Source organism: Pterocles gutturalis, unplaced genomic scaffold (assembly GCF_000699245.1).
Source record: "Pterocles gutturalis isolate BGI_N339 unplaced genomic scaffold, ASM69924v1 scaffold17679, whole genome shotgun sequence".
In the NCBI taxonomy this organism is placed as follows: domain Eukaryota; kingdom Metazoa; phylum Chordata; class Aves; order Pterocliformes; family Pteroclidae; genus Pterocles; species Pterocles gutturalis.
In genome coordinates, this window is record NW_010136162.1 from 11,790 (window position 1) to 39,600 (window position 27,811).

Consider the following 27,811-nt stretch of genomic DNA (forward strand, 5'->3'; position numbering starts at 1 on the left):
CACCTTTCCTCCAAAAGATAGATTTTCTGATCTTATTTATCCCTGGACTACGGTTTCTCAGCCAAGTACAGGCAGTACTGTCTCAGCACTAACAAATAACTCTGTCCGAATTGCTTCGTACTCCTTTTGGCTGCCTGTAAACGAAGAATTAATATGTATTTCTTCCAGGGTTAATTTTGCAAGTTTTACTTCTAAAACTTTAAAACCTAAAGAGGAAAGCTTGGTTTTTAAGAGATACTGAGACACACCAGTTCTGACTGGCACCTCTATTCTTCTACTAGCACTGGTATTTCTGAGGTCCAAGATAGCTTTTATGATACAGAAGGCCACTGACTTTCTTTTGTGTAGTTTCATGGATATAGTCTATTCAATTTATTTGATAAGTTATTTAATATCCCTGAATTTTGTTCTGAGTAATAATTTTAATATTCTTATTCATATTTTTGTGTTTTGTTGGTAGGAGAAAAGGTTCTATTTTAGTAGAAACCTTTAACTTGATTTTCATAACTTTTTTTTTTTTGCCCTTAGAGAGTTTGAAATCCTCACCCATGTGCATGGATTTCAGGGACACTAGTTGGTCACTCCTCTAGTATGTAGCACGTGCTTCTCTAAGTTAACTGTATCTGCTCTGTTTTATTCCCCCCGTGCCATACTCCTGTTTTACCACTCCTCCCCTGCTTTTCCTGCAAGGTTTGCCAGTATGCTTTACATTTACATTTCCTGAACTACTCCGGCAGATCAAGGAGTTGTTCCAATGAAATGCCTTTTTTATTTTGTAGCTACCTAAAGTAGATTCTTGCATGCCTGGTTTTTTGCATGCACACGTCAGCATGTGGTTGTGCATGCTGTGTACTGCTGAATTATGGGAGATAAACATCTCTTGGATATTTGGTCACATCGTGGTACCCTTGTTCTCACAGGCATGTTATATATTTATGGTCAGGTTCTATTTTCATTATAATCACTTGGAAGTTTATTTTACGTGCATAGTTTTACTGTGTTCTAGTTTTCGTTAAACAACTTGCATTTCACAGTACACTGGACTCACTACTGGATGATCTTTACAGTTATCTAATTGACAGCAAAGACAGTGGCAGCACAGATATGATATTATTGTCAATTTAGCCTACCTAAAATCTTTGCACTGAAGCACTCAGTTACCCTGTGGATCTCATACCACTACATGACTGCTTCTAGTAATAGCTAGACTGACTGCAAGGAATGTGGCCATACCATTTCCTTTCACCAATTTACCCTCATATGTTTATTTTATATTTCCATACAAGGGTCTAAAAGCTAAAGTGATGTAGACTATTTTGCTCATCTTACACCATTGAAAAAATATTTGCCTTGGAGAAATTTATCAGTGTTTCTGGCACATTTACATGACAAGAGTGTACCTTATAGAGTAAAGCAGTCATCCTACCTTCTTATTAAAAAATCATCGAAGCCTCACTATTTGCACATATGCTCATGAAAAAAAGAAAAAAAAAATGACAAACATAGATAGTTAAAAAATTCAGTCAAATCGTGGTGAGAGTCCATAGGGAACCCTACAGTCTGCTTGGTCCCAGAAAGAAGAGGCAGATTGAATGTCCTTCATGTCTACAATGTTCTTCCAAGGCTTGTCTCTTCTCTTCCATTGTAAAGAATTCTTCAGTTAAAGAGTAGGGACTATTGTTGTTACACAATGTGGTAAGAGAATTCCAAGACTTTGTCTGTATGATACTTACCATTTAATATCCAAAAATATTTATGGAGATACTAGTATAAATGTACATAAATATAGTGCAAGATCAGAGTGCATAACTGCAAAAACCCCTGAGAGCATTAAGTACCTAATTGTGAAAATAAAATGCCTATATTTGCAGTGGCTGGGCTGTAGCACTGGAGTTACTTGCCCTCTGCTGTTTAGATAGCAAAACACTTTAGGCTCTTGAACTATTTTTAAGTGTCACTCCTACTTGATTAAAGACTAGGATGTGTTGAGGATATATCAATGACAGGGTGTAACTTTTCAGATTGTTACATTACGTTTACATGGGGACAATGTTAATACCAGTGTAGTTTCTCTGGGGATGTATTTGATGCAGTGCAATAAAAAGAGTTGGTCATAATAAATAAGAAAGTAACATACATGTTATTTGCCTCTTGTTCAGAGAAATTTAGCATGAAAAACTGGACCAAGTTATAGGCTTTCACATTTGAGAGAGAACACTAGAGACTATAATTTTTTTCTATGGAGACATGTTTTCTGATGCTACTTACTTAACAGACCTCTCCTCTACTGTAGAAACCAAGCAAATCAGATATTTGTTTACTGAAATGCTAAAGGGAGAGTTTGGGAGCTGTGAAACTTTTACAGTTTGACTTTTTAAGCAGGAAAGATACCTAAGAACTAACATGTCTTCTCCTTCTGAGGGCAGTACTGTACCCCAAAATTTGCAGAGACTCATCTGGATTCATTTTCAGAGTTGACAGTTAATTGTCCATCAGTTTATAAAAGAGTTGTTCACATGATGAAACAGTTGTCGCCACATTTGTTTCTACTGATGAGATGAATGGAGGTGATTGAATGACAGAAGCATATATTCCTCTAGTAATCTCCTGTGAGAGTTCTGAATACTTTTCAAACAGTCTGTAAGGAAAGAAGTAATGAAAAGTAGTTTTAAATATATGTATGAGAAACAGAAAATTAGGTTTTAATTATTGAAAATTTCTAACTAATTCATTAGTGTGCAATTCTTGCAATAGTTTTAGCTGTCATTTGGAGTCTAAATATTGCTTCTTTACATTTTTATTCAGTTATGAGAAGACATCCACTGATGATATTTTAATGAGGTTCTTGTCTATGACTCCCTTCTCACCCCAAAAAATGTGTCTGTTTGGTCAAACTCTGAAATGACATTGGTCTCCTAATGGGGACATTATTAGCACACAATCCTGACACCATCCCACAGAGGCAAAACAGCTATCCATTATTCCCTGTTTATATCATACCACTGTGAATCAGAGCCAGATGCTGGCACACAAAGCTGCATGTGGCTGCACTCATATGGCACTTTATTGTAACTTTGCCAAAAAAATTTAAAACGACTTTCAGTCTCTCGGAAGCAGCTACCCAGGGAATGCACAGTATTCCGCTTCTGTGGAGAGGAATGGATCTCTTTCTTTGATAGTTCACTGCAAGCCACTCTGAGCAGTCAGACTTATGTGATACAATAGAAAGCCAAAACCTTTGCTTGTGTAAATGAGTCTAAATCTTTGATTTTAATGGAAATAAACCAATTTAATCTGTGAAGGCAGAGTTACTAGACTAAAAAAAGTATTACATTTTATTACTACTATTTCATATTATAACCATTTCATACGGTTCAGTAATCAAGTTTCAAAATCTCGGGTCATTTCAAGAGGTTCATTAACAATGTCTCAAAAAAGCTAGCTGTGTTGTGAAATATCATCAAAAGACTCGACCGCTTTAGTTTTGAAAAGTAAGCTATTTATAAAGTAAAGGCAAAAGTCAAATGCCAACAAAAGAAGGAGTTAATAACAAATAAATTGAGTTTCATGTGAAACAGGTAAAAATAAATTTAAACTATGACCTTGTGAAATGGTTATTGCCTTTGATGACTCATTGTCATAATTGATTTCCAGTTATTATTACTCTAACAAATACTGATGGCATTTCAAGTAGGTTAAAAAATAGAAGCATTATAGAGTACACAGCCCTTCTTCAGTACTCAATATCATCCTCAGAAATGAATTCAATATGAAAGATATTTGCAGAAAATTATTTAAGCCAAAAGTAGTTTTATCCATATTTTTGAGGCATAGGAAGGAAACAACTCAGAAACCTAAAAACCATAAGTTCAAGATGTCAGACTATAACAGCATATATTTCTTTCTTAGAGTTTGGATGGCTTCACGTATGGGGAAAAAACAATTCCCAAAAGAAAGAGTCTCCTTTTCAAGCTTAGAATAACTAGCTTATAAAAATTAGTATGTTGCAAAAGAACACAGACAATGATTATATATATTGCAGATTTTGCTGACAGTATTTCCACCTGGAATATGCATAGGATTAGTTATTTAAAGGGATGGGATACAATTGTTGACAGAGCTGAGATCGCATTATAAACGACATTGGTAGAAAAGACTTTCACTGAAGTCAGCTACATATAACTCTGCCAAACCTCAGCTGGTAGGGTTCAAAACTTTCCATGGCAGATTATCTTTTCAGTAAAGATGATCAGTTTAGGTAAAATGTTTCAGCCATTTCCAACACTTGGAAAGAAATTTTCTGTTGACCATTTAAAATTTGTCTCCTTCAGTCCTTCCTTTTCAAATGTTCTAAGTGTTCCTAAAGTAGCTAAAAGTGGGACTGACTAAAAGACTTGGCTTATTTGTTTCACAGGTTGGAACGCCTGCTCAGTGACATCCTGTTAGCAAATAGTATAGCCAGAAAGATTTTAGGACTATCTACATGGATCTACATATATGTACCTCTTGGTTCTGTCATTTTCTAACGTTAGAGAGCAAGCCTGACCTGTAGAAAGACTTTAGTGTTGTAACAGTGAGGACTACAAAACCTATTTTTTAAACACTTATCAGCCTTAGTCTCTGAAGACCTTAATCAGTTGCTTAATCTCCTTACACAATGTCTGGGAAACTGTAAAGGCCATCGTAGAGTGGCTTGAGCCAACCAAGCCAGCCAACTACACCTTAAATGCCAACCATTTCCAGAAACTAGGAACCTTATGTGGGTTGCAAGGGAACATCTGTCGTTGATGAGACATGACAACCCACAATCTTCTCCTCCAGTTAGTTGTATAAACCCAGCTTATATGTCTTTAAAATATACACAATTCTAAAATTATAAGTGAGTTGATGAATCCATTATCTCTAGAATATACTCCTAAAACTGTCTTAGGGAAGTTAACTACCATACAGTGAGTCTCTCTCAACTTTAATAGAAAGGAAAATAGCTGACATCTATGCAAATATGCCTTTAAACACCTCCTGACACTGAATACACTGAAACATCATGAAGAAGGAAAATGTATAATGAAGGGCTTCCAGTTTTCTTCAGAATTTTTCGTTAACAAGGCAAAACCTATAGCTCTACTGTGGGACTGAGAGAAGTTACTCTCCTCATCCAAATATAGATTCTCTGTTGTGTCTGCTGGCAAATGATGAAACTCAGTTTTAAGAACATAAATGGTACCCAGTCACCGTACCACACAGATAAGAAGAGTGTAGACAGGATCTACAAACAGTTTGACAAGACACATTCCATCATGAAGTATTTCCAGATTAGCAATAATTCCTCACCTCTTCTTCTGTGAGAACTTGCAATGCAGAGGACAGAAGAGTGTTCAGTTGTGGAGTTGTGGCCTAAGCAGCATGTGCTCTCCCTGCCTTCCTTATGCCCACTGTCTTCTGCATCTAGTCCACTGCCACTGTGGCAGTTAGCTGTGTCAAGTCTGTTCCTTTCACCATTCTCTGTTCAGGCACTTCTTTCTTTTGTCATCCACTTTCTTTCTGCATGTATCTACTTTGTCAAAAAAGACATGTAACTTAACAACACACACCTAGAATGAGTCAAGACTAATTTATTTTTCCTTCATCAGGAAATACTATTCTTCCCTCCGGTACTTCACTTTCCATCCTCTTGTTTCACTTAGTTTCACTTCAATACACTCAGTGTTATCTGACAGAGTAAACGGCACATAGAGTTCAAAAGGTGTTTGATGTCCACACACGTTAAACCTAAAAAATGCTTTTATCCTTTTTTATTTTTTTTTTAGTTAAGCTTGACAACAAAATCCTCTCTCTCTATGTGATATTCATTCGTATAATTGCAGTTTTGGGGAGCACTGTGTTACTAGGCAGCAGTCACTGTGTGAAAAATCATGCACAGCTCTTGATTTTAGCCCTGGAATATTTTGGTGGCATATAGTGTCATCTTTATGTAGAACTGCAAAAAGAGATGTTTGCAATTCATTGCACCTCACTTACATACCCAAAAGTTAATTGCCAAACCTTACCTTTAGCTGTCTTTATAGCCAGTGGTATGAAATGGAGGCCTCCAGAGGACAATTTCATCCTAGAAAAGATGAATCACCCTTTGAAGGTACCAATTTCTCTCCATTGACTATAAATGGATCCCTTGGGTGACTTATCCAGGTTTAACTGTCTAAAAGTTAACTTTTAAATGTCTGGTTGATAAAAAGCCTACATCCATTCAAGAAGTATGCTAAAAATGTGCAAGCAAGGATTTATCTTAAATGAGGACTTGAAATGATAAGTTTTCTGTAAGATTTCAGATGGTGTTACCAGGAACAGCTGTTGGCTCAGCCAGGAAACCAGGAGTGCCACTCTGAAAAATATGAATGGCAATAATATCATTGCTATAGTATTTTGGGAGTGAGAGAAGGGGAAAAAGAAGAAATGTAGAGGGAAATATTTCTTGAATAAATATGAAGATCATTCTTTGTCTAAATGAGACAAACGAAAGCAGTCTAAATAATTTTAGTGTCAGAAAAAAAGCCACAGAATTTACAGCTTTCACTTTCATAGAATTGAAGCTTTGGAATTTTTACTGCTGTATGCTTACAACATTCTATTTATTTAATTATTTATTTTAGAAAATTTCTGTTACATCTGTTTATAGGTGGAATAGAAAGGCATGGCAAGTTCAGTCATTTTCCCCAAAATCATAGAGGAGGCCTTGAGCGCAAGGGTTGGAACTCATGACAGTGAATGCCATGACTCTTTGTCCTAAAAATAACTTCTTCATAGGAAAGAGGATCTTTCCTGGGAAAAGGAAAGGGAAGGAGTATTCAAAGTTACCAAAAAGTGCTTGGTTTGCAGTAATAATTAACTCCAGTATTACAGGGTTTTTTGTTCCAGTATTTCTCATAATTCTTCCTACCCTTTACATAAAACCAGCAGCTTTAGTTGAAATTGTTTCAGCCTGAAACAGTTCAGGCCATGAATTCTGTCTTGCTGTAGAAACCACAGCTGCTGAGGAGTATTGCATCAAACCTAACATCACCATATGTTTCAGACGGTGTAAATTATAGCCTCGAATTTCAAAAATTTATTTTTTTTTTTTTTTTACTGGCACTGTGTCACTATTTTGTAATTCCCAAAAATATTACAGCCTTGGCACTTTTAGAAGAAAAAGAAAGTTCATTGAGTTTCTTAATTACACAGAGCCTAACCTTCAAAAGTATTAGATATTTAACACATACTTAATATTTAGCTCTCATTGATTCCAGTGGGAGTGAGGAACAGGAGTTAGTTGCCAATACTTCTGAAATTTTGGACCCTATTTCTGACATCTGATCTAATAAAATATCTTGGTTTTTTTTCTCTCTAACTTCAAACTACATTGTTGAAATTCCGACTTCAGAGAATTGGTTATAGATTCACTCCCTTAGGTGATTGTCAAGTACAGACAAGAGAGGTGTCCTGGTTTCAGCTGGGATGGAGTTAACTTTCTTCATAGTAGCTAGTGGGAGGCTGTGTTTTGGATTTGTGCTGAGAAGGCGGCTGATAACATACTGATGTTTATAGTTGCTGCCAGGACAGTCAAGGACTTTTCAGCCCCTCTGCTATGCCAGTGTCTGCAGGTGCAGGAGAGGGAGCACAGCGCCAATTACTAGCCTAGGACACGACCTTAGGTTTGGGACTGAGACCCAAATAGCACAATGGTATATTCCATATCACTCACGTCATGCCCGGTATATAGATGAGAGTATGTCCAGAAGTGCTCTCTCTTACTCAAGGTTGTCTCCCTCTGGTTCACCCCTCTCTCAGCATCATCTCAGTCTCTTGGACATTCAGGGTCTTACCTTTATTCTGGCATGGCAGTTTTGGGAGTCTCCCTGTTCTGGGATCATTAGCTGGGAATGAGCTGAGCATTAGTCATTAAGAGATGAGAAGTTTCACTGTGCATCACTCATTTGTATATGTTGCTATTATTATCACTATTATTTTCATTGTTATTTTCAAATATATTGTAGTTTAGTTATTATTTTTTTCTTGTCTCAACCCACAAGTCTTTTTTCCCTTTACCCCTTTAATTGTCTCCCTCATCCCCAGGAGGGGAGAGGGTGAGTGAGTGGTTTTGTGGTGTTTGGCTGCTGGCCAGGGGTATAATCACAACAGGTAACATAACCATTAACTTCTTGTTTCTCTCACTCTGGCAAAAAGATTCAGAGAGGTGAAAAACTTCTTGGCTTGTGGTCACAGTTGTTTGGATTTGGCTGGACTTCCAGTGATTTCTATATTAAACATATTCATAATCTACAAACACCTCTGATTGTGAGAGACTGTAGTACCTGTAACTTGATTTCATCAATGATAGGCTGTTTTTGTTTTGCAAGACCTGGCATATGCACTAAAAACAACATAAAGTTTAGCCTTCTTGAAGTAATATGTAGATAGCTTTTCTGACTTTAGCACTGAATGTTTCTAAGATGTAGTTGAACTAATGACAGTTGAAATTATGCTATGTACAAATAAACCAAACACAAATAACCCAAATGTTACTGGGCAGTGATCCCATGGCATAGTCAGTGTCTATTGCCTTTCATCATAACAGCTTATCTGTCCCCTCCGTTCTGTTTAATTGTTCGCAGCAAGTATTCAATTGTAGTGTTTTCTCTATTTTAGTTATTTTTCTGTGGATACTTCGTATTGTGAAATGTATGCATCTATACAAACTCCTGATATTCATGTTAATTATGCTAGGGATCACTGTATGTGATACCAATTTATTAAAGGTTATTTGAGGAGAGGGTGGAAGGCTGAATATGTATTTTCATTTTATAATCTGCCTTTACAGTCCTTTTACACTCCAGCATTTAGCAATAACTATTATAACCCATCATTTCCACACAGTAACCCATCATTTTCACTGTCCTAGGCCTTAATTCTTTGAGATGTGTCTTTTAATATTTCTAAACATAACATATAGAATTATTTTTACCTGCTAAATGCACATGATAAATAACAGGAGGAAGTGGAGAAAATTCAATTAGATTTTCAGTTTTTTCTGTTCAATTTTCTTTTAATGTCAGGAAAATCTGTGTGACTTCTTACTTAATGTTTAATGACAAAACTGTTAAAACTTAACTTCTAACCTAACTCTTTAATGACTTCAGTCTTCTAAACACAAAAGTTAAAACAGCTTTCACGAGATATTAATTGATCTAAAAAGGGATTTTAGAGACTCAGTGTGGTAAAAATCTCTGGAGAAGAATTCTCAACACAAATATTGTTGCAAATGGATTTAACTGTGCAGCTCTGTGGTGCAGCTAAGATACATTGTATACCTTTCTGGTTGGGACCAATAGCATTGGCTGTAGGTTAAAACAGCAAAAAAAAACCCCTCACTCATAGGTCTACCCATGCCTCTCTTGCCTGCCTAATTTATACACTTGTTATGCACACTTGCATTGTGTGAGATACAAACCCCCAGGAAAAGGAAAACAAGAAAACCAACCAAACAAAAAAACCTAAACAAACAAACAAACAACCCCAAAGAAATCCCCAGCTGTGACTTTAATTGGGTTTGGTGGCTGAGTGAAAACATACTGACTAACTGATGTTCACACAATCTCCAGGAATCTGTGCTGATGGAATCTCACACCTGTTCAGTTACCAAACAAGCAGGGCTAGAAAAAGCATTTTCTGTTCAGAAACTTCACTAAAGAAATATCTATATATATTTGTGTATATATGTGCATGCATATCTACAACTATGTTTGTGTATGCACATATATGTAGCATATATTATATAAGTATAAACGTGTGTGTGTATATATATATATAAGAATGCACTATCAAAATAAAGGATTAACTTGAATATCTACATATTAAAAATAGAAGGCTATCAAGTTGATGTTACTATTTCTTGGTGCCTTGAGAAGGGAAATTTAATCCTTCCCTGTGCTACATTCAAACGAGCATTTAGATTATCAGTCTGCATCCATCCTTCCTACACCTTCACTGTTAGCTGACTGGTCCTTGCTTTTAGCTTAATAGATGGATGGCCTCCCAAGGGTGTTAGGTTATTTATAATAGGCTTGGTTTTGCTGTCTGTGTGTTGAGGGAGGAGTAGCTCTCGATAACATGTTTTACACCTAAGTTAGGTGCTGTGTAGAGCTCCAATATTATCTGTGAAATTTTTGATGTATTTTAATCCCAAGTGATCCACATCCATTACACTTCCTCAAGGACAAAATGGGCCAGCTGCATCCCAGCTGTCTATTGGGAGTGGTCCTTGGCCCTTGTTAACCCCAGAACTGAGCCAATGAATTGTTTGAGGCATTGCTACTAGGTAAAGGACAAAATTATCAGAGGTTATTCAAAAAAATGTTGCAGGATATGTATGTCTGAATCCCAAAGCCCAGTAACATTCTGAGGCACTGTTTAATTTAGTAGCATACACAAAATCACTGTGTTATGATGTGTTCCTTAGAAATATTGCCTCTTTGGAGCACCTGTATTTCAATTCATTCCTTCCCCAAAATGAGCATTTGCCTTGTTCAAAACAGTTAGACAATCTCACCTCTTGATCCTCAGCTATTCTTTCTTAATGGAAAACCGTTTACTCATAGTTTTTCATGCACACGTACTAAGCAGAGGAACACTTTCTCAGGATAGTGACAGTCTAATCTCTGAAAAATAGTAACTGATAGCAAGGAAGAGGCTCATCTTTAACTTCAAGCAACTTACACATCAAAACTGGAAGCCTGGACAGAGCAATGGGACTCCATTCAGATTTCAATCCTCTAAAAGCATATTTGGCAGTCTTACCTCATTCTGCTGGTCTATGTCTTGTTCCAAGCTCCATGAAGCATTTGATTTGAATTTGCTTTTCATAACAAATGACTCTGCAAAGAGCACACTTACTTTATTTCAATTATTTCTTCTGTCATTAGAAAACTGGGCAGAATAAAATTTATCTGACGACATTTAGCTGTGCTATTTCAGAGACACCTTAACAAAGTGTTGCTTCTGTTGGAGTGTAGGATTCCCACTGTTCAGATAACTGGTATATGAGGAAGTATACAGTCATAGGAATGGTGTTTCCACATATTGCTTTCTGTGATGGTGTTATTTCTCCCTATATCTAATTGGAACATTCAGTCGTCTACAGTTCCTTTAGCTGTTTTAGAATAATAATAATTTTAGAATAATTTTAGAAGTGTTTATTTTATTCCATGATCTTTTGATTTAGAAAGATAAATTTAGCGACTTTATCTATGTCAGTTAAAGTCACTGCAGAGAAATTGAACTGGGCAGAACAAGGAAGAAAGAACCCACATGATTTGTTGTTATCATAAGAAATCAATTTATCCTCAATGTTTGGACATGACATTTTTGACATGCATAGAAAGACACTGCCTAGATTGAGAAAAGTAAGGTAATTAAAGTTTGTCTTGTATTCCTTATCATGTAATATAAAATCTAAAATATTCATAAACCAAGTCAGAATTAATTTCCATGACATCTGAAGTGATTTAATAGACACCAATGACAGGAGTTTCACTGAGCTTGATGACTGTAGCTTATTTTCAATGAAGTATTCATGTTACCATCTAGTGTCTTGAAGTTTCTACTCATCTTTGCAGCACGTTTCTTTTCAGGCAGTGGAGGAAGCTACTCATGTCTTAACATGACAGTTTTTCTCCTGGTACACACATTCCTATGAACTTAAAGTCAAAACATTTCACTATTTCAGTTTCCATCGAGCACTTTGTTGTCAGATAGCTGTTTACAATATCACATATGAAGGAGGTATCTGTAGCACAACTACAGATTAGGCATTGAAATATAAGAATATTTTTTGTGTTTGCAATTACATCTTCTGGAGCAATCAAAGAATCAAGTCAAATGAAACTTTTTGGCTTATCTCATTGTAGGAAAATAAAGCCTATGTTTGAAAAGAGAAGTAAATATTCAGACACTAAATTTCAGTGCTCTTCTACGACTGCATTTTTAAAGCAGTGAGATAACTGTATGCCCAATAATAGTAGTGGTAAGATGGCTAATGACTTCTCATGATTCATGGACTAATCTAATTGTCCACTGGGATCATTAAAAATATCCTGCTTTCCTCTCATTTACATCACATTTATGTGTCCAAGTGGCCACTGCTGGAGTCAAGATAGTAGACACCATTAATCCGAATGGCATGATCTGCTGAGGCCAGTTCCTCATTTCTATTTATGCGTTCCCTGTACTGCAGAAAACCACTTGTGCTTTATAACTTACAGAGGAAAGAAAGAGAAAAGAAATTTGACTTTAGATATCCCCTTTAACATATTTCATCAAAAGAGTGGATAAAATATTTATTCAGCTACTGTCCTTTGCATTCCCATCAAAGTGAATAGAGAGACATTTAATAACACGTAGAAACATTAAAGAAGCTTTTTATCAGAGTGGATGGGAACCTGCTCAGAACAAACATTCTGGCCTAAGGGAAAGTTTTTGATCTGTGAAGCTTAAGCTTTTGGTGCTTAAAACACTCTCATATTGGATCATGTGGTCAATTTGCATGAAATAAATTATTTGCTTAAAACTTGTAAAACTATAAAATAGAACTTGACAAGTCATTAGCAATAAGCGGTATCGCACTGGCATTATACTAACACTGGTGCAGTCATTAGAAAACTGCTACCACAGCAAAGAACAGGAAGATAATGGGGCCTTTGACCTAAACGTGTTAGATCATTGCCCCACACAGTAGATACCACACTGCAGTCCAAAATATTGACTACCCTTCTTCACTACTGATCTACTCAACATTCTGTACCACTGCCCTTTATCATCTTTCACACAAAGCAATTAGTCCAAATTGTAAAATACGTACTTTTTCCATAGACAGATAGGTGATCTAGAAAAGACAAAAAAAAAGAACTAAACTTTAGTCTAGGACTTTAATCAATGCTAGCAGAAAGAATAAGCTTTTTATCGGAGTGGATGGGAACCTGCTCAGAACATTGTAAAATACGTACTTTTTCCATAGACAGATAGGTGATCTAGAAAAGACAAAAAAAAAGAACTAAACTTTAGTCTAGGACTTTAATCAATGCTAGCAGAAAGAATAAGATTATTTACCCATTCTTAATTAATTTTTATATTGCTCTTGTTTTCATTCTGAACTAGGAATTTAATTAATGAAGTTTCTGTATGTTGACAAAGGTTATGGATATAACTTCTGGTTGGAAACAAATAGTATTCAACACCTTGTTAGCTCAGTTTGCAATTTCAAGATTATTTTTTTTAAGACGTAAAGTGTTTGGAAAAACATGGCTAGACATCTGGATTCCTGAAGTTTGTTTACTGCTCATTTTAAGCTTATAGTCATTTTGTGATGAGATTGGTAAATATCCAGTTGTAAATATTGCCAAGATAGAAAATATGTATAAAACCTCAGATTTTTACCATTTGTTTCACAGCGCCTTCAGTGCATTGATTTTGTCAATGTGTCAACATTTTGTCAGTGGCTCAGACATGTGAGTCAAGTTTGAGCAGCTCCTTGTGTGATATTTTATACAAATTACCAGATTAACTAAACAACATGCTTGCAAATTATTTGCCTGCAACCATGCATATGCTGATGAGATGCAATAACATTAGTCCATGGTGCTCAAACCTCACTGCTGTCTTCAAGATGATGTTTTTCTTACACATTCCCCGTGAGTATACATACCTTTACAAAATGAGAGAGGTGTGATACTGCAGTTTCTGAGGCTCATTAAGATCTCAGCTTCTCTTGTGAGTCTATCACCAAGCGTGAGGCATGGCTTTGAGTTTCTGATGTGGGGCTGGAGCTGAGATTTAACAGCCTGATTGCATGTGAAAGTATGTTGGTATGTATGACTGAATCGGTATTAGATTTAACTGCTTGATTGTATTTCACAGGACACAACAAATTGTGCTTTCAAAATGACAATGACATGATAGCTACTGAGCATAAATGCTAGAGAAAGAAATGAAAAGGAAATAAGGAGGCTGCAAACTAGTGCTATAAACCAAAAAATAAGCATAAGTAATATAGGAGTGCAATAGATCTGTTTGGGAATCTTTGGGAAAATGAAGTGAAAAATATTTTGGACAACGCATGGTTTCTGCACCTAGGCTAAGACAGTACGGAAAGTCCCAGTTAAATACTGTGAGAAAGTACAGTTCAACACTCTGAGAGTAGAGGTGTTTCAGTCAGCAGCTGGAATCAGAGGATGTTTACAGTGCATGACCTGATTGGTATTGGCTAATTAAGAATAATCCTTAAGAATTAGAAACATAATAATTTTTACTGGTGCTTCAAGAAGTTCATAATAAGAGGACTTGAGGGAACAACTGAAGAACATTTGTTTGACAGAAGAAAATAATCTTTTACTGTCGAAGAAGCATCATGAATATGTAACCTTATTACCACAGTATTATTCTTCAGTTTTTTAGTCTAATGAAGAAAAATAGAACTGTAAGCATTTCAGCATATGCTTGAGTCACTTGTACTTCATTGATTTAAAATGTGTCTCTTAAAAATAAATTATTTGTGGAGAAATACATTTCCTTCGTATGGTGTCTGGAAGATTATAGCTTTTATGCACAGTGTAATATTTTAAACATGAACAATTCTGAAGGGAGCTCAGCCTCCCAATTAATCTGTTCAGCCTGTTAATGAATACATTTTCTATGCTTCTTAACCTGAATACTCATGTGCAGGACACAAGGAAATGGTACCACCTCGTCTTCTTCTAGAACACAGCCCAAGAAAGAAACCAGCAGCTATTGAAGGCAAGCATGAGTTTTCTCCTCCTTTATTGGCTTCTACTTATTAACTCGGGTCTTGGTTCTAATGGATTTTGTTTATAAATATAACCTGTATTGCCAAACTGATCAAACTATTAGGCCTGGGACATGAATGTAGTACAAAACTTGTGAGTCTTTTCATGTACTTATATGAGAGTTTTCATATAACACTTCAGAGCCATTCAGTCACACACCGTGGCACTTGCTAATCTCTCTCATAGAGGTCTTATTTCTATGTTATCCAGAAAGCAATTGCAATCTAAGAGAAAAACAGACAGAATGTCAGTGGAGGAAGTAACAAGGCCACAAGATTTGCCTGCATTTGGAAATGGAAAGTGAGAATTAGATTTTGGCAGAAGCTATGACTAAAGCAAAGATTTAAATTAATTAGGTACTTCTGTAATGTGATTATTGTTAATCAGAACATTTGGATTAAAATAGTTACGTGACTTATTATCTCTTTCCCCAAAGTCTTTTACCTCAATGAATATTTCTTTATAAACATACTGTTAAAAGGGGTATAAAACTGTGGTTGTTGTGATGCAGTATAGTATATAAATAGATTTGCAGTCCTGTTTATTTTAGGGAAATGTTTGAACCCTGCTTATCAGCAAAAAGAAGTCACTGCAATGTTAAACACAGTTATCCACCAATTAACCATAATGGAAAAAAGACATAATAGAAAAAGACCACTACATTTGCAAGTGATAAACTTAATCTTTAAATATAACTGTTATACAACATGAACCAGCATCAAATTAACATTAAGTTCCTGATTTTCAAAATCATGAGGAGCATGCAATTACTGCAATTGCCCATGGAAATGACTATTTTTGACCAGTTACACATTTGTGTGTTACATTGGCTCCTTTATGCATGCAATTGAGGTAATTGTGAATGTAAATTAGATGCCCATTTGGCAAACAAATTGGGGGGCAGATTATCTGCTCAGAATCATACAGTGAAATTCCCTTTAAGGCTCAAGGCTGGTCACTAGGATACAATACTGTTCATGCAAGAGTTTTGTAGGAAATGAAGAAGGAAGAATTACTTGTAAAAATGCTGCTGTGAAAAACTGTTATATTGCCTTATTATGTGGTTTCCAGATATGAGAAAATCTGCCACAGGTGCCTTTAACAACCCTGAACCCTGAAGCTTTATTTCAGCCCTGGGGAAAATAATTAAGTAATTTGTGGGAATATTTGGCACAATGTCAGAAGGAAAAAAAAAGGAGTAGCAATTTAAATCTCTGAAATAGCGGAAAAGACATCAATCTGTGATTTCTTAATGCTCACATACCTTTATGACTAGTGTATCACTAAATATCACTGGTGATGGAACAGATTAAAACAAAAGATTCTTCTTATCTTAAATATAGTTCTCAGAATAATAGGTTCTCAGAATAGGGAAGAAGTACAAGCATTTGTTACTTTATATAACACAGATAGACTGGCCCAGTCTTTGACAGAAGCAACCAGCTCTGAAAAAAAATAAAACCATAGGAAGTAACAGAACAGCTGTCACACAGAAAACTTATGAAACCAGTGTACTTAGATCCTAGGCTTTACAACCTAGTGATATTCAGACACAAGATACAACACTATGCAGCTGGTAAAGGCTGAAAAAATCTTACTCTTTTTCTAAATTGAGATGTTTTCACTATTGTCCTGTTTTGCCACTGCCTTCTTAAGTAATCTTGGACCATTCTTGATTTCTGATAAGGCAAAAGTAGTGGCAGTATACATGCCAGATATCTCTAACATTTTTAGATTATTTGATAGTTTTAAACAGAAAGCTTTTCCTGGATAGTATCCAATGCTCAGTAGAAACTATGCTCTGCTGAATTTTTCTGGTCTTAGGAAAAGAGTGTATGGTTATTATGTATTAAATCTCAACCTTTCTCTCCTTGTCATTGCCATTTTCTCTTTCTTCACCTCCCCAGAAAGTCTTTTGGAAAAGGGGTGATTATGTCAGACAATCCCTATTTCTACACTATATTCTAGTAGTATGCAATAAATTGCATTGAAGCGTGTGCATGTGAATTGAACTTTCTAGATATCTGCTGGTCAGAAAGCAAAATGCTTTGTACTCATCCGGTCCAAAGGGAAAAGAACAGATCATTGCTCTCCTATTTAATGATTATTTGTCTCTTTTCAAAAAACACTGTTGTCTTGAGATCTTACACTCAAAGTTCAATTAAGAGTTTGAAGTTTCAGGTCACCAACAGACGAGAATAACAAAAATAGAACCAAACCAAACCAAACCAAAAGATCCCGTAACAATAAACAAGAGAAAGAGGGAAAGGGAATTTGTGAAGAGAAAGACATTGCTACATAGCTACTACTTGTTTTCCAGGCTTGGAAACCTTGTTTGACAAACCATGAAATAAAATAACTCAGTTTGAATTCTTTATGTTATCTTTTTCTGGACGTTTCACAAGGACTTAGGAGCAGCACTCTCAGCTTGGCTGACACTCTGATGCTGCCATCTAGGGAGGACATTGGCACTGGCTGTAATTTGAACAGATCTGTTCTCCATGGCTATCTGAACTTTTATTTTGACATGCTTCTTCCTTGACTGTAGTCTTCTCCATCTCTTTTAACTTCAGATTTCTTGTATGCTGTTATCCACTGACATTCTGAAACTACTCTGCAGCGTACATTGATTCTCTGTGAATCTGTCCCTCAGGTCTTGACTTTTTTGCTCAGCTCACATAGCTTTTGGCTTCCTCCATTCACATGGGAAGGACTCCTTTCTGATAGTCCTCCCATGTTACATTCTCTGACATGGCAGGGTAATCTCTCATTTATATGTTGCAGTTAGACAAGAAATGTTGCAAGTAAGTTCCGAGGCTTAGTTAATTATTAGTAAGGCTTCATATTTATTGTTCCAGAATAGCATGTCTTTGCTTTCTCACAAGATCACATTGCCTTTGTGAGAAACCTGTATCAAAATCCTTCTCTAAGTGGAAGGCATCTTAGTGCAATCTGCATATGATCTCAAACAGACAGTATGTCAGTATGCTTTGTATTACCTTGAAGAGCACTGTATAAAAAAAAAAAAAAAAGCCTTTGAACAGCATTGTATCTAAGTGTGATTTTCGAAGTTGTGTTGTCCTAGAAATCGGTGCTTGTATCTTTGAGTGGGAGAGCATTTATCATGAAAAGCCATCAACATAACTACTCTAATTTGTTAATGGTTCATGATGGGCTCTGAAATATCCCTCTCCTTTGATGGAAGTATACTGTCTGTTCTTTGCCATCTTGCTGATATTTGTGATATTAAATGAGGTAAAAAAGGAAAATTTAAAATCTCTGTAATGTCTTTGGAGAATCTCTGGGGGGAAAAAGTGTTTTCTCTAAATCACTGTTTGAATCCCCTAATTACAGATTTTGCAGAATGCAGTAAAGTGAGCTGCTGTGGAATATGTTTAACTTCCTCCAAAACTCCTGCAGAGGCTAAATTGGCATTGAAATAGAAATCTGCATCTATCTTTGTTGCTGTATAGAATGTATACTATTTGACTAGGTTAAGAAAAATTTCTAGTTTCTACCTCAGTTCGTGAATATAACATTAGAGGATATAACCAAGAGTACCTAAATTACTAAAGTTCATACAAATTTTGACAAAGATCTCTTGATGTATAAAGGTGTATAAGTCTTGTATAGTCTGTCAATGGCTGCCTTCTCTTCTGTACACAAATTGTTCTATGAAAAACTTTTTTTCTTTTGTGCTATAAAGTCAATTACATTTTTCAAAAATCTTTCTGGTGAAAGACAGTGATTCAAGATGCAACATAAACCTTTCAAAAATGCAGAATTTTGAATTTTTCTCCAAATTCAGAACATTTTTAATAATTCTGGCGTGATTTGTGGATGAAAATCCGTTTTCTGATAAATTTTAATCCAAGGGAGAACAAAAAGAAATAAGAAAAATGTTTCTGTCAGAATTATCATAATACAATGGTTTTAATCTAGTTTATTAGAAGAAACAGTTTACGTAGCTTTAACAGGGTACAGTATATACAGCACAAAACCAAGACTTTTTGAGAAATATGGGCCCCACATCTCCATGAGTCTGGACTGAAGGCAGTAAAACCTTTGTAATAATATGCAAAAGATGTCAGAGTTAGTTATTTAATTATTTAGATTAGACATTTAACCAGTAAACTCTAATGATTTGGCAATTATGAAAAAAAGCCTAAATCTTCACTGTTTCAGAAAGCCCTTGACATTTTACTTAATGACATGAAGCTCTTCTGAACTACTTTTATTCTAGCTTAAGACAGAGAAAATCAAACAGACATTTGGAAAAAAACTTAATAGAATGTAGAAGAAATTATGTACAAAGATATGTATATTTTGATTAGACATATTATAATGTTTTCTCATTATGATGAATATTAATAATAAACCAATATACAATACTAGATTATGCATTTAAAATATATATTCACCAAAATCTACCCAATAAAACAAAACCAAATAACTCTGAAGACTATTTTAACTTCTTAAAATGTTTTTTGACTGTTATAGAAAAGCAATAATCTTTTGCATATGTTGCACATGCAAATAGAGAATACTTACTTGGATTAAGATTCTTTGGGCTTTCAAAGCCAGAAATTCCATGTTTCTTTGCAAAGAAAAGGGAAACCCTTGCAGAAGAGGTCCTGAATAACCTGTTCATCCCATTTTCCTAAACCTCAGACATTATTGCTCAAAAGCATGCCCCGTAAAAAACATCATCATAAGTCTTCCCAGCGCTGGTAATACAACTGGTGCTGCTGTTGATTCATGTTGCCTAGTGGTAATGTCAGTCATAAGGAGGAAGAAGGCTAACCCTACCGCCTTAGCTGTGCTGGTTTGGCTCTTGCTAGGGTGGGTTGTGCCATAAGAAGTCAGTGTTCCCCGGGGAATTTAATTCTTCATCACAATATTTTCATCATATTTACCCTTGACCATTGTCCAAGGGGAGTTTCTGTTGCTGGTATTGTCATGGAAGCTGGCGTGCCCTCTCTTTTTTCCCTTAGCATGCATTCTCTGGCTTCATTACTCTGGTATTTGTACTCCTTTGCTCCCCACTGTGTTGTTTAGTGAGTCCAACATATGGCCCCGTGCTATTAATGAAAACTTTTGGTGCTTAATTCAACAGAGCCATGAAAATGGAGTCTATAATCCTACAGGAAGAAATGAGGAACACTTATGTAGGTCACATGAAAACACTAGGAATTTCAAACATGATATTGCTATTACATACTTTCTGCAGATCTCAAAAACATCTCCATAAGCAATCTTCAAAGCTGCCAAATAGTTTTTCAGATCAAGATTTGAAAACAGTGAAGCAGTTTCAAAAAGCAAAATCAGCTGGAGAGATTGCCTTGGACTTCAGGGTATACTATATCTCCAATGACCTGTGTGCCCCATTAGTCTTTCACTTGCTCAATATGAGAACAAATTGTATTGCATTATTTTGCTAAAATGAAATGGTGCAGTTTAAAAACACCTTTGCAAAAAATGCTCTTAATTTTGGCCTAAGCGCTCACCTGTAAGTTAGAGAGAGTATGTGTGCGTATGCGCATATGCGTGTACGCGTACATCTGTTTGTGCATGAAAAGACAGTTCTAAGAACTTCAGATTAATACTATGTAGGTGTCTTTGATCTTTCTTGACTTTTCAGTACTTTGGCTGAGATGGTTGTTTCTCATAGAGAAAATAACTGGACCAGCAAGGACATTCTTGCCCCAGAAAGGGATTTTTTTTCAGAGGCAGCTGAGGTCAATTTTTACTTGAAATTCAGATTTAATTATAAAAGTATGAGTTTCCATGACAACTTAAACTAAGCAGAAATATTTCCTTGCATTTTTTTTATTCTTCCGAAATGTTTGTAACCCTAAAGGGGCCTTATTGTGTGAATGTTCATTGTTTAGAATCAAAAGTGCAACTGACCAGTCATTGTCAGTCTCCACCCTAAGCAACATGCAAAGGGTAAAGAAATATCATCAAAAGCTGATAGGTACTGAGTTATTTTAATATTTAAAAGAATACCTAGGTCCCACTGAAATCAACAGCAAAACTTTCACTGAGTTCAGCAAGGAAAGGATTTCAGTTACCAATTAAAACAAAGGAAGAACAACCATAATCTCTTCAAAAATTAATAAGAAAATACAGTTTTTAAAATATAACGGGGGTTTTTTTTGAATGGTCTTTTAAAATTATGCTAGTGACAGCTTAAATTATACAGAGATGCTTGCGGAAAAAGGGAATGAAATTTTACCTGGAATGAAGTTATTGTGTTCAGTCTGAATTATAGTTTCTCAGGAAAAGACAAATTAATGTTTGTTTAGTTCTGTTTTGTATGTAAGTGAGTATATACGTATCTGTGCTGCTCCTCATTTCTGACAGGACCAGAATCAGTAGGCAAGGAAAGCTCTTGTAGTATTTCATAAAGCCAGGCAATATCCAAAGTCTGTCACAAGAGCTTTCCTCCTGAGGTTTCCTGACAGCAGGAGTTTAGATAAATGCATATAAACCTTGTATAAGTATCTGAACTTTAGAAGGCTTGTCTGAACCAAAACATCTCCAAGCTTTTGGCATTCAGTCCCACTAGTTAGTGTTTGTTATACGCACGCCTCTCCACAAGAAGGTACTGGTGGCTGCATTTTGCCGCCTTCCTTACCTCAGTTTCTCAGAGGGGATGGGATGAGCTGACCATTCCTTCCAGACTCACTGTTCCCGTAAGCACATGGAGCACCTGGAGCATTACGGAGAGGAAACTCTTAGACCACTTTCCTCTTCCAGTTCCTGGGCAGTATTCCTGTGACACTATGCTCAGTAACAACACATGCATCCCTAAATTTAGATTCCACTCAGTGCTGGCACAGCAGCACACTGGTCTTGCCAGGCCTGTTTTCAAGTGCTGCATTGCTAGCATGTTTCTGTTATCTCCCCTCCCCCTGTTGTCCAACAATTAGTTGACATTCCAGCAGAATAACACAAAGACATTGTCAAAGTTGGTAAAGGCTATTAAGGTTGAAACACTTCTTCCTTCGTCTCTGTTGAGTCTTACTTGGATTTCCACTGGTGTCCTCAGTCCCTCACCCCTCATTCAGAACTAAATAATTCCATCTCAGATGTTTCTTTACCTTGGGCTGTTCTCTTTTCTCCAGTCACTTTCCAAGAAAACTATTCTATGCTGCTTCTTTTATTTTTCCCCCAGGAAAAAATTTTACCTGAATTTCCCATTCAGCAGCACATCACTGCTTTAATTCACACTTCTTGTGCTCACTGGATTCCTCCTTGAACTGGATAAAGCTCCACTTATGCACAGAGTCTACAGAAAAAAACTTGACTAAATGCAAAGTCCGTTGCTTGTCTTTCTGACTGATTCTGTCATTTTGTACTCTGCCATCTGCACATATTCTTATTTCATTTTTGTAAAGGCATTGAAGACTTTTCAAGCTGAGGTCTTTTTGTAAGCATATCTCTTACACCCTGTACATAAAATGTGGTTCAGGACTAGTGCTCCTGGTGAAAAAAATAGTATTAATTCCGTTATAATGAAAAAATAACAATAACAATAGATTTTTCAGTAGTCAATTGCACTTGAATTTCATAGCATAGTCAACCCTGAATCATTAAAAACACATTGTGTTTCACTGTATAACCCACTGTTCATGCATATTATACCCACTCTTTACACAGCTGATCCACGGACATTTGTAGTCCTATTACTGTTCCTAGCTAAAAAAAACCAAGTACTTTCAATTAACAGATGGAGTTTATATTTTACAGTGCAAAAGACCCGCGTGAGTTCCTATTTAATTATTTGCTCTGCCTCTTATTTTAACTGTGTAGATATCTGGAGAAAACCCACCGCATTCACTGCTTCAGAAATGACAGGTTTTGCTGGTGTTAAATATACACTTAATATGCAACAATTTAAATGTGAGATACTCAAATTGAGAGGAAATAAATTCATTCAAGAAATGGGATTGCTTCCTTAAATCAGAAATAGCTCTTTCCATAATAACTATTTACCAAGTCCGTCATGCTCATTTACATAAACTTTTGTAAGTAGTAGCTGTGAGGGGACATCAATGGGGCCAGATGCAGCTGAGATGTGAATGGAAGCCCTGTGACTGTATTTCTCAGACTTAACCAAGAGTGTATATCTTGCATTGGGCAGCGCTAATAGGAAATAGGGACCACTGTCTATTAATACCTCTATATAATCCTCTTCTAGAAAATTCATAACAAATATGGATGTCTCTAGGCTCCATGGACACTCTGAATATTGCGACTTGAGAGATTGATGGAAGAAAATTATGTCAGTGGAATAAATTAGTGAAATAAATAATAAATAAAATAATAAATAAAAATTCTGAAGGCAGGCTTGTAGTCTTCTAGTGATTTAGGTTATCTGCAACAAAAAATCCTGCTACTTCCTGTACATCCTCCATACAAAGCTCCACTTCTCAAAGCTCCATGTCTCAGCTCATGGCTCTCAAGACACATATGGCTCTGGACCCTGCTATGAAACTTGGAACAGATTTCATGTGGTGTAGCTGGGCCCCAGAAGCAAAATACTACAAATTCAAAGGCAGAAATGGTCTCTGGTTGAAGAGAATGTTGTTGGTTGTAAGGACCTTGAGCTTACAAATTATTCCTGTGCATCACCTCACACTAGAAGTACAGCCAAGCAAAAAGATTTATCTAACTGGAAGAGAGGAGCTGTTAACAGCTCCAATAGAACTGAGGCATGCACAAAAAAAATGGAAATCACAGAAATACCAGCAGCACTTCAGTTTCTACTTCCTAGGAGTAAAGGCTAGAAGGACAATGGTTAGAGGGAAGCTTTTTTCTGACAGTAGCTGATAGACTTTGATATTTTTAAGAGTTTCAGTTAAATCAGACAGAATAAGCAAACAATTAAACCACATTTTAGAAATTAGAGTACATTGTGTGTGGAAATGAAACACTGAAAAGTCATAGGTGGCACAGGAAAGTGGAGCTGTGGAATGGCTTGCGTGTAACCTGAGGTTGAAGAGTCTTCCGTTTTGAGGAGGCAGCCATGGTCCCTAGCATGAGTGTCTGGAACTGCACATCAAAGAGAGAGAGAGAGACTCCTGGGAAACCTAGAGACAGTCAATAACAAGAATATTAAAATATACAAGGAAATGAAGCTCCAAATAAGCTTGTGTAGGGTGAGCACTGCCCTGATGCTCTACGCGCATAAGAAGCCTGAGTATCATAAAGCACACTCATGACACAAAGGAATTTGTAGCTTCAAGTCCAGTATGCTCAGGGTTTCAGCAGGGACAATTAAGCACACAAAACACTAGGAGAAACGTGTTGTAAAACACATGCAAGGATTTTCTGCTTCGCATTATCAAGACAATAACAAGGGAAACACATTGAACAGATCTGTTTAAAGCAAGAAAGAACTGCAACGTTTCAAGATGATGCTTATCATTAAACATTTTTGTCAGAAAATCAGCAAAAGTATGGTTTGGGAGACGCTAAATATTGCTAAATACATTGCCTCCCTGATAGGCAAAATAGCTTTATTTATAAAGCCACCATGGACAGACTGTGGAATTCACGTACTCAAGGAAAATCTTCCTATCAAATATACAGATATTTTGTTTTGGTTTAGGAAGCATGCAGTGCAGTATTTCAATTATTTTTTTTTCATTCCCTGTTTGTGTATATGTTTTCATGCAGAAGAAAAGTCTATTGTGGTAGCTAGAGAAGTGAAAAGTAAGTTTATTCATTTTTCCTTTATCTTCATGTTAATTTATGCAAAGGATAATAGCATATTTGCTTCTTGGGTCTGCTCGCTTCAGAAAATATACCTTAAATATTTTTCAAGTAAAGAAAAGACCTACTTAAATGCATGTGGTCCTGTGTTCGTGCAGTTTTGTATGGCAATAAAACTTGGTTTCTTATCCACCTTCATAACAATAAAACATCACAAAAAGAGAACCATAGTTCCACTAACTATATCAACACCCAATGCCATGTAGCACAAACTTAAGGTAACAAATTTGGCTTTTTATGGATGAGCAGTTAAAAAAAGTATTTTGATGAGCTATTCTTGTACTCTTGTATTCTTCCCCATCAAAATGGGAATTCATTTTGCAAAGGAAAAATAAGAATTATAGCTTCCTCATTTCGTCTACTGAACTCTCAATATTGTAATTAACAATATTAATGGAATAAGTAATTAAATTGTTGTACCTTTTGTAAAAAAACCAAAAACATTATCCTTATTTCTACTGTTGTCCATTTAATCAACAGAATGGAGGCAGACGCTCGTAAAAGAACAAGTCATGTTCTTTTGTAGATGATGCTTTAACTGGAATTCTCCATGAATAACAGGAGTCCTGTAATGACAGTTTCAAAGGTTCAATTTATGAAAAGTATTATAAAGATATATTATATATGCAGTCTTTTCATGGCATTCAGCACTTATTCCCAAGTGCCACTTTCAAGTTTTGTTGCCATTCAGTCAGATTTCATAAAAAAAGCAGAACAGGTGCATGGCTACTGAATCACCACAATAAATTCTTAGTTACACCAAGTTAATGGGTATAATTTCTTGAATAAGTACTTACTTAAGTAATTATGTGGTGTATGTACTGGTTCCACTTCCATCCTTAGTGCCACATTCTCTCTCTTGAGTATTAGGCTGCATTTCTGAGCTGTTGATAGTCACTCCTAAATACCTGAATGGTTTATGAAATCTAGAACCTATTGCAGTTAGGATTCCCATCCCAAATGTACATACATACATACATGTGTGTATATATACCACTCTATGTAAAAGTCGTCAGCTGAACTTCTATTTCCTTTTTTAGAGAGAAAAGAAGAAAAGAAAAAGGTTGATGTAAAGAGGGCTACAACTGAAACTAAGAAGAAAGGTATGATTTGAGAATGTTCCTAACTGGCCTCATTTAGATTTTACTCCCACTTCTGGCTTAAATCCCATTGTTTTTTGTTAGGTTAATCCTATGTTTCTGGCTCTGTATTGCCCTTCTCTTAGTTGCTTAGTCACTATTTGCATGTTACTGCTTCCTCAATATGTGATGTCTGATGTGGTCAGTGTCCAATATTTTCTAAACTCTTTTTCTCACAAATAAAAAGTCCTGGTTGGTGACCATCTATGGGCTTGTCAAAAAATTTAATGGAGTCTCTATATACAGCAAGACATAGTGATACTGCCTTACACAAAACTCAGGGAGACATCACTTGGTTTATGGTACACCACTTTCTGAAGGTGGGGCAGATTTTCTTATTTATTTTGTAGAAACACAACCAAAACTTGCAGTGACCAAACTTGGCAAGCAAGGCAAAACCTTGATATCCATCTAAATAAAATTTTGGATCATTCATTCCCAGGAAGCATCTGAAATCCACTAAGGTCTCGCTTTCACGGGAAAATATTTATGTCATTCATTATTTTTTAATGATCTCATTGCTACTGGATCTTAAGCTAAAAGGTACCACATTCACGCACTGATGATTTTCGCCTAGCCTTTGATGAATTATTAAGGGTCCAAATCATCCATAGTTGATGCGTACTGATTAATTTTCATTTTCAGCTGATTGCTCTGTGGCTAGTTGGGTGCAAGTGCTGTAAGGGAATAATCTGAACTAAACTCCCAAATAAGTCACATATTTTTTAGCATGTGCCCACCAGGACTTGGCTAACTGCATATTTGAGTGTATGATTCAGAGTTCTAGCATATCAAATTACTTTCTCTAATTAAATCTTAGAAAAAGAAGGGAAAAAAGAGAAAGCTCATGAGAAGACAGCTGTCCCTGAAATTAAAAAAGAAGGTAAGAAATTGAAGACTGTCTCTTCAGTATATATCTGACTATTTAGTGTAAGCACTTTCAGGTTTTAGACATTTGAGATAGGGGTGTATGTAATTTATAATCACTTAAGAATCCAAGCTGGACATATATGTGTCTGTGTGTATATATACATATATCCCAGAGTATATTTTATATATAAATGTGCGATGTGTTTCCATTACAACACATATAGTATTTTATGCATATTATATATATGCATATATGTATGTGTATATATAATACATGTAATTTTCAATTTTGAGAGCTTGGGATTTTTATGAAAATGTTAGAAACACTCTTTTTTCTTATGCACTAAATCAATCAAGAGCACAAGTAGTTTCAAAGGGTGCATGGCATGGAAAAACTGAATGCAGTGCATAGATTTTTGCATTAATTATTTCACAAATTCCGATCATTTTAAGCAATAAATAGCAACAACATATTGAACCACTTAATGTGGTAGAAAATAGTTATTTTTCTGAGGCTTTATCCACATCCAAAAAATAATCATTTAAAAAGTCAAAAATAAAGTTAGTGCATGTCCTGAACCTCGTCAATTGTGTTTCATGCTATTTAGCATAAAAAGATAAATTTTTTCAATAAGATTAGAAATTAACATCTGGATCTTCTCTACAATAGGATTGTTGTAACTTTTCTTTCTCATTATTTCAGTAAATTTGCAAGTATGTTTTATGCACAAATGTAAATGTATCTCCAGTAAGTGACACAGTCTGTAGAACTCTCTCAAGTCTCATCAAAATCAAGGAGAAAGAAAATGGCCAGTCTGATGGCTTGATCTTCATCTTAATACCTAGAAACATCAGTTCTAGTTGCCCCTTTGTCAGATGTTTTCTATATAACATTCTACAAGCCATCAAGTATGCAGATGAACCTTTGCATAGACTAGAAGAATGCCTAAGACCATGGAGAAAGGTTTAAAATAGGATTGAAATATTCAGGGCTATATTACCATGTCCTGAAGGCAAGCCTTGTGCTCTGTTATCTAATTACTCAAATCCGTTGAATTTTATAAAAAGCTGGAAGGATATATATCCCATTGTTTACTAACATTGTGTGTTACATACACAAATTCCAATATGCATGTGGCTTCTTTGCCA

General features: G+C 35.9%; 1 protein-coding gene across 1 annotated transcript in view; it reads left to right on the forward strand.

Moving 5' to 3' along the window:
- The window catches only part of LOC104468177 (triadin-like), a gene marked incomplete at both ends in the record, with an annotated part of 38,393 nt that extends 11,718 nt beyond the window's left edge, over window positions 1-26,675 (forward strand). The window contains 3 exons of the mRNA XM_010082215.1: window positions 14,749-14,820; window positions 25,694-25,756; window positions 26,613-26,675. Coding sequence (XP_010080517.1) covers window positions 14,749-14,820; window positions 25,694-25,756; window positions 26,613-26,675 — 198 coding nt within the window. The remainder of the gene's footprint in view (window positions 1-14,748; window positions 14,821-25,693; window positions 25,757-26,612) is intronic.
- Window positions 26,676-27,811: the final 1,136 nt, after the last annotated feature.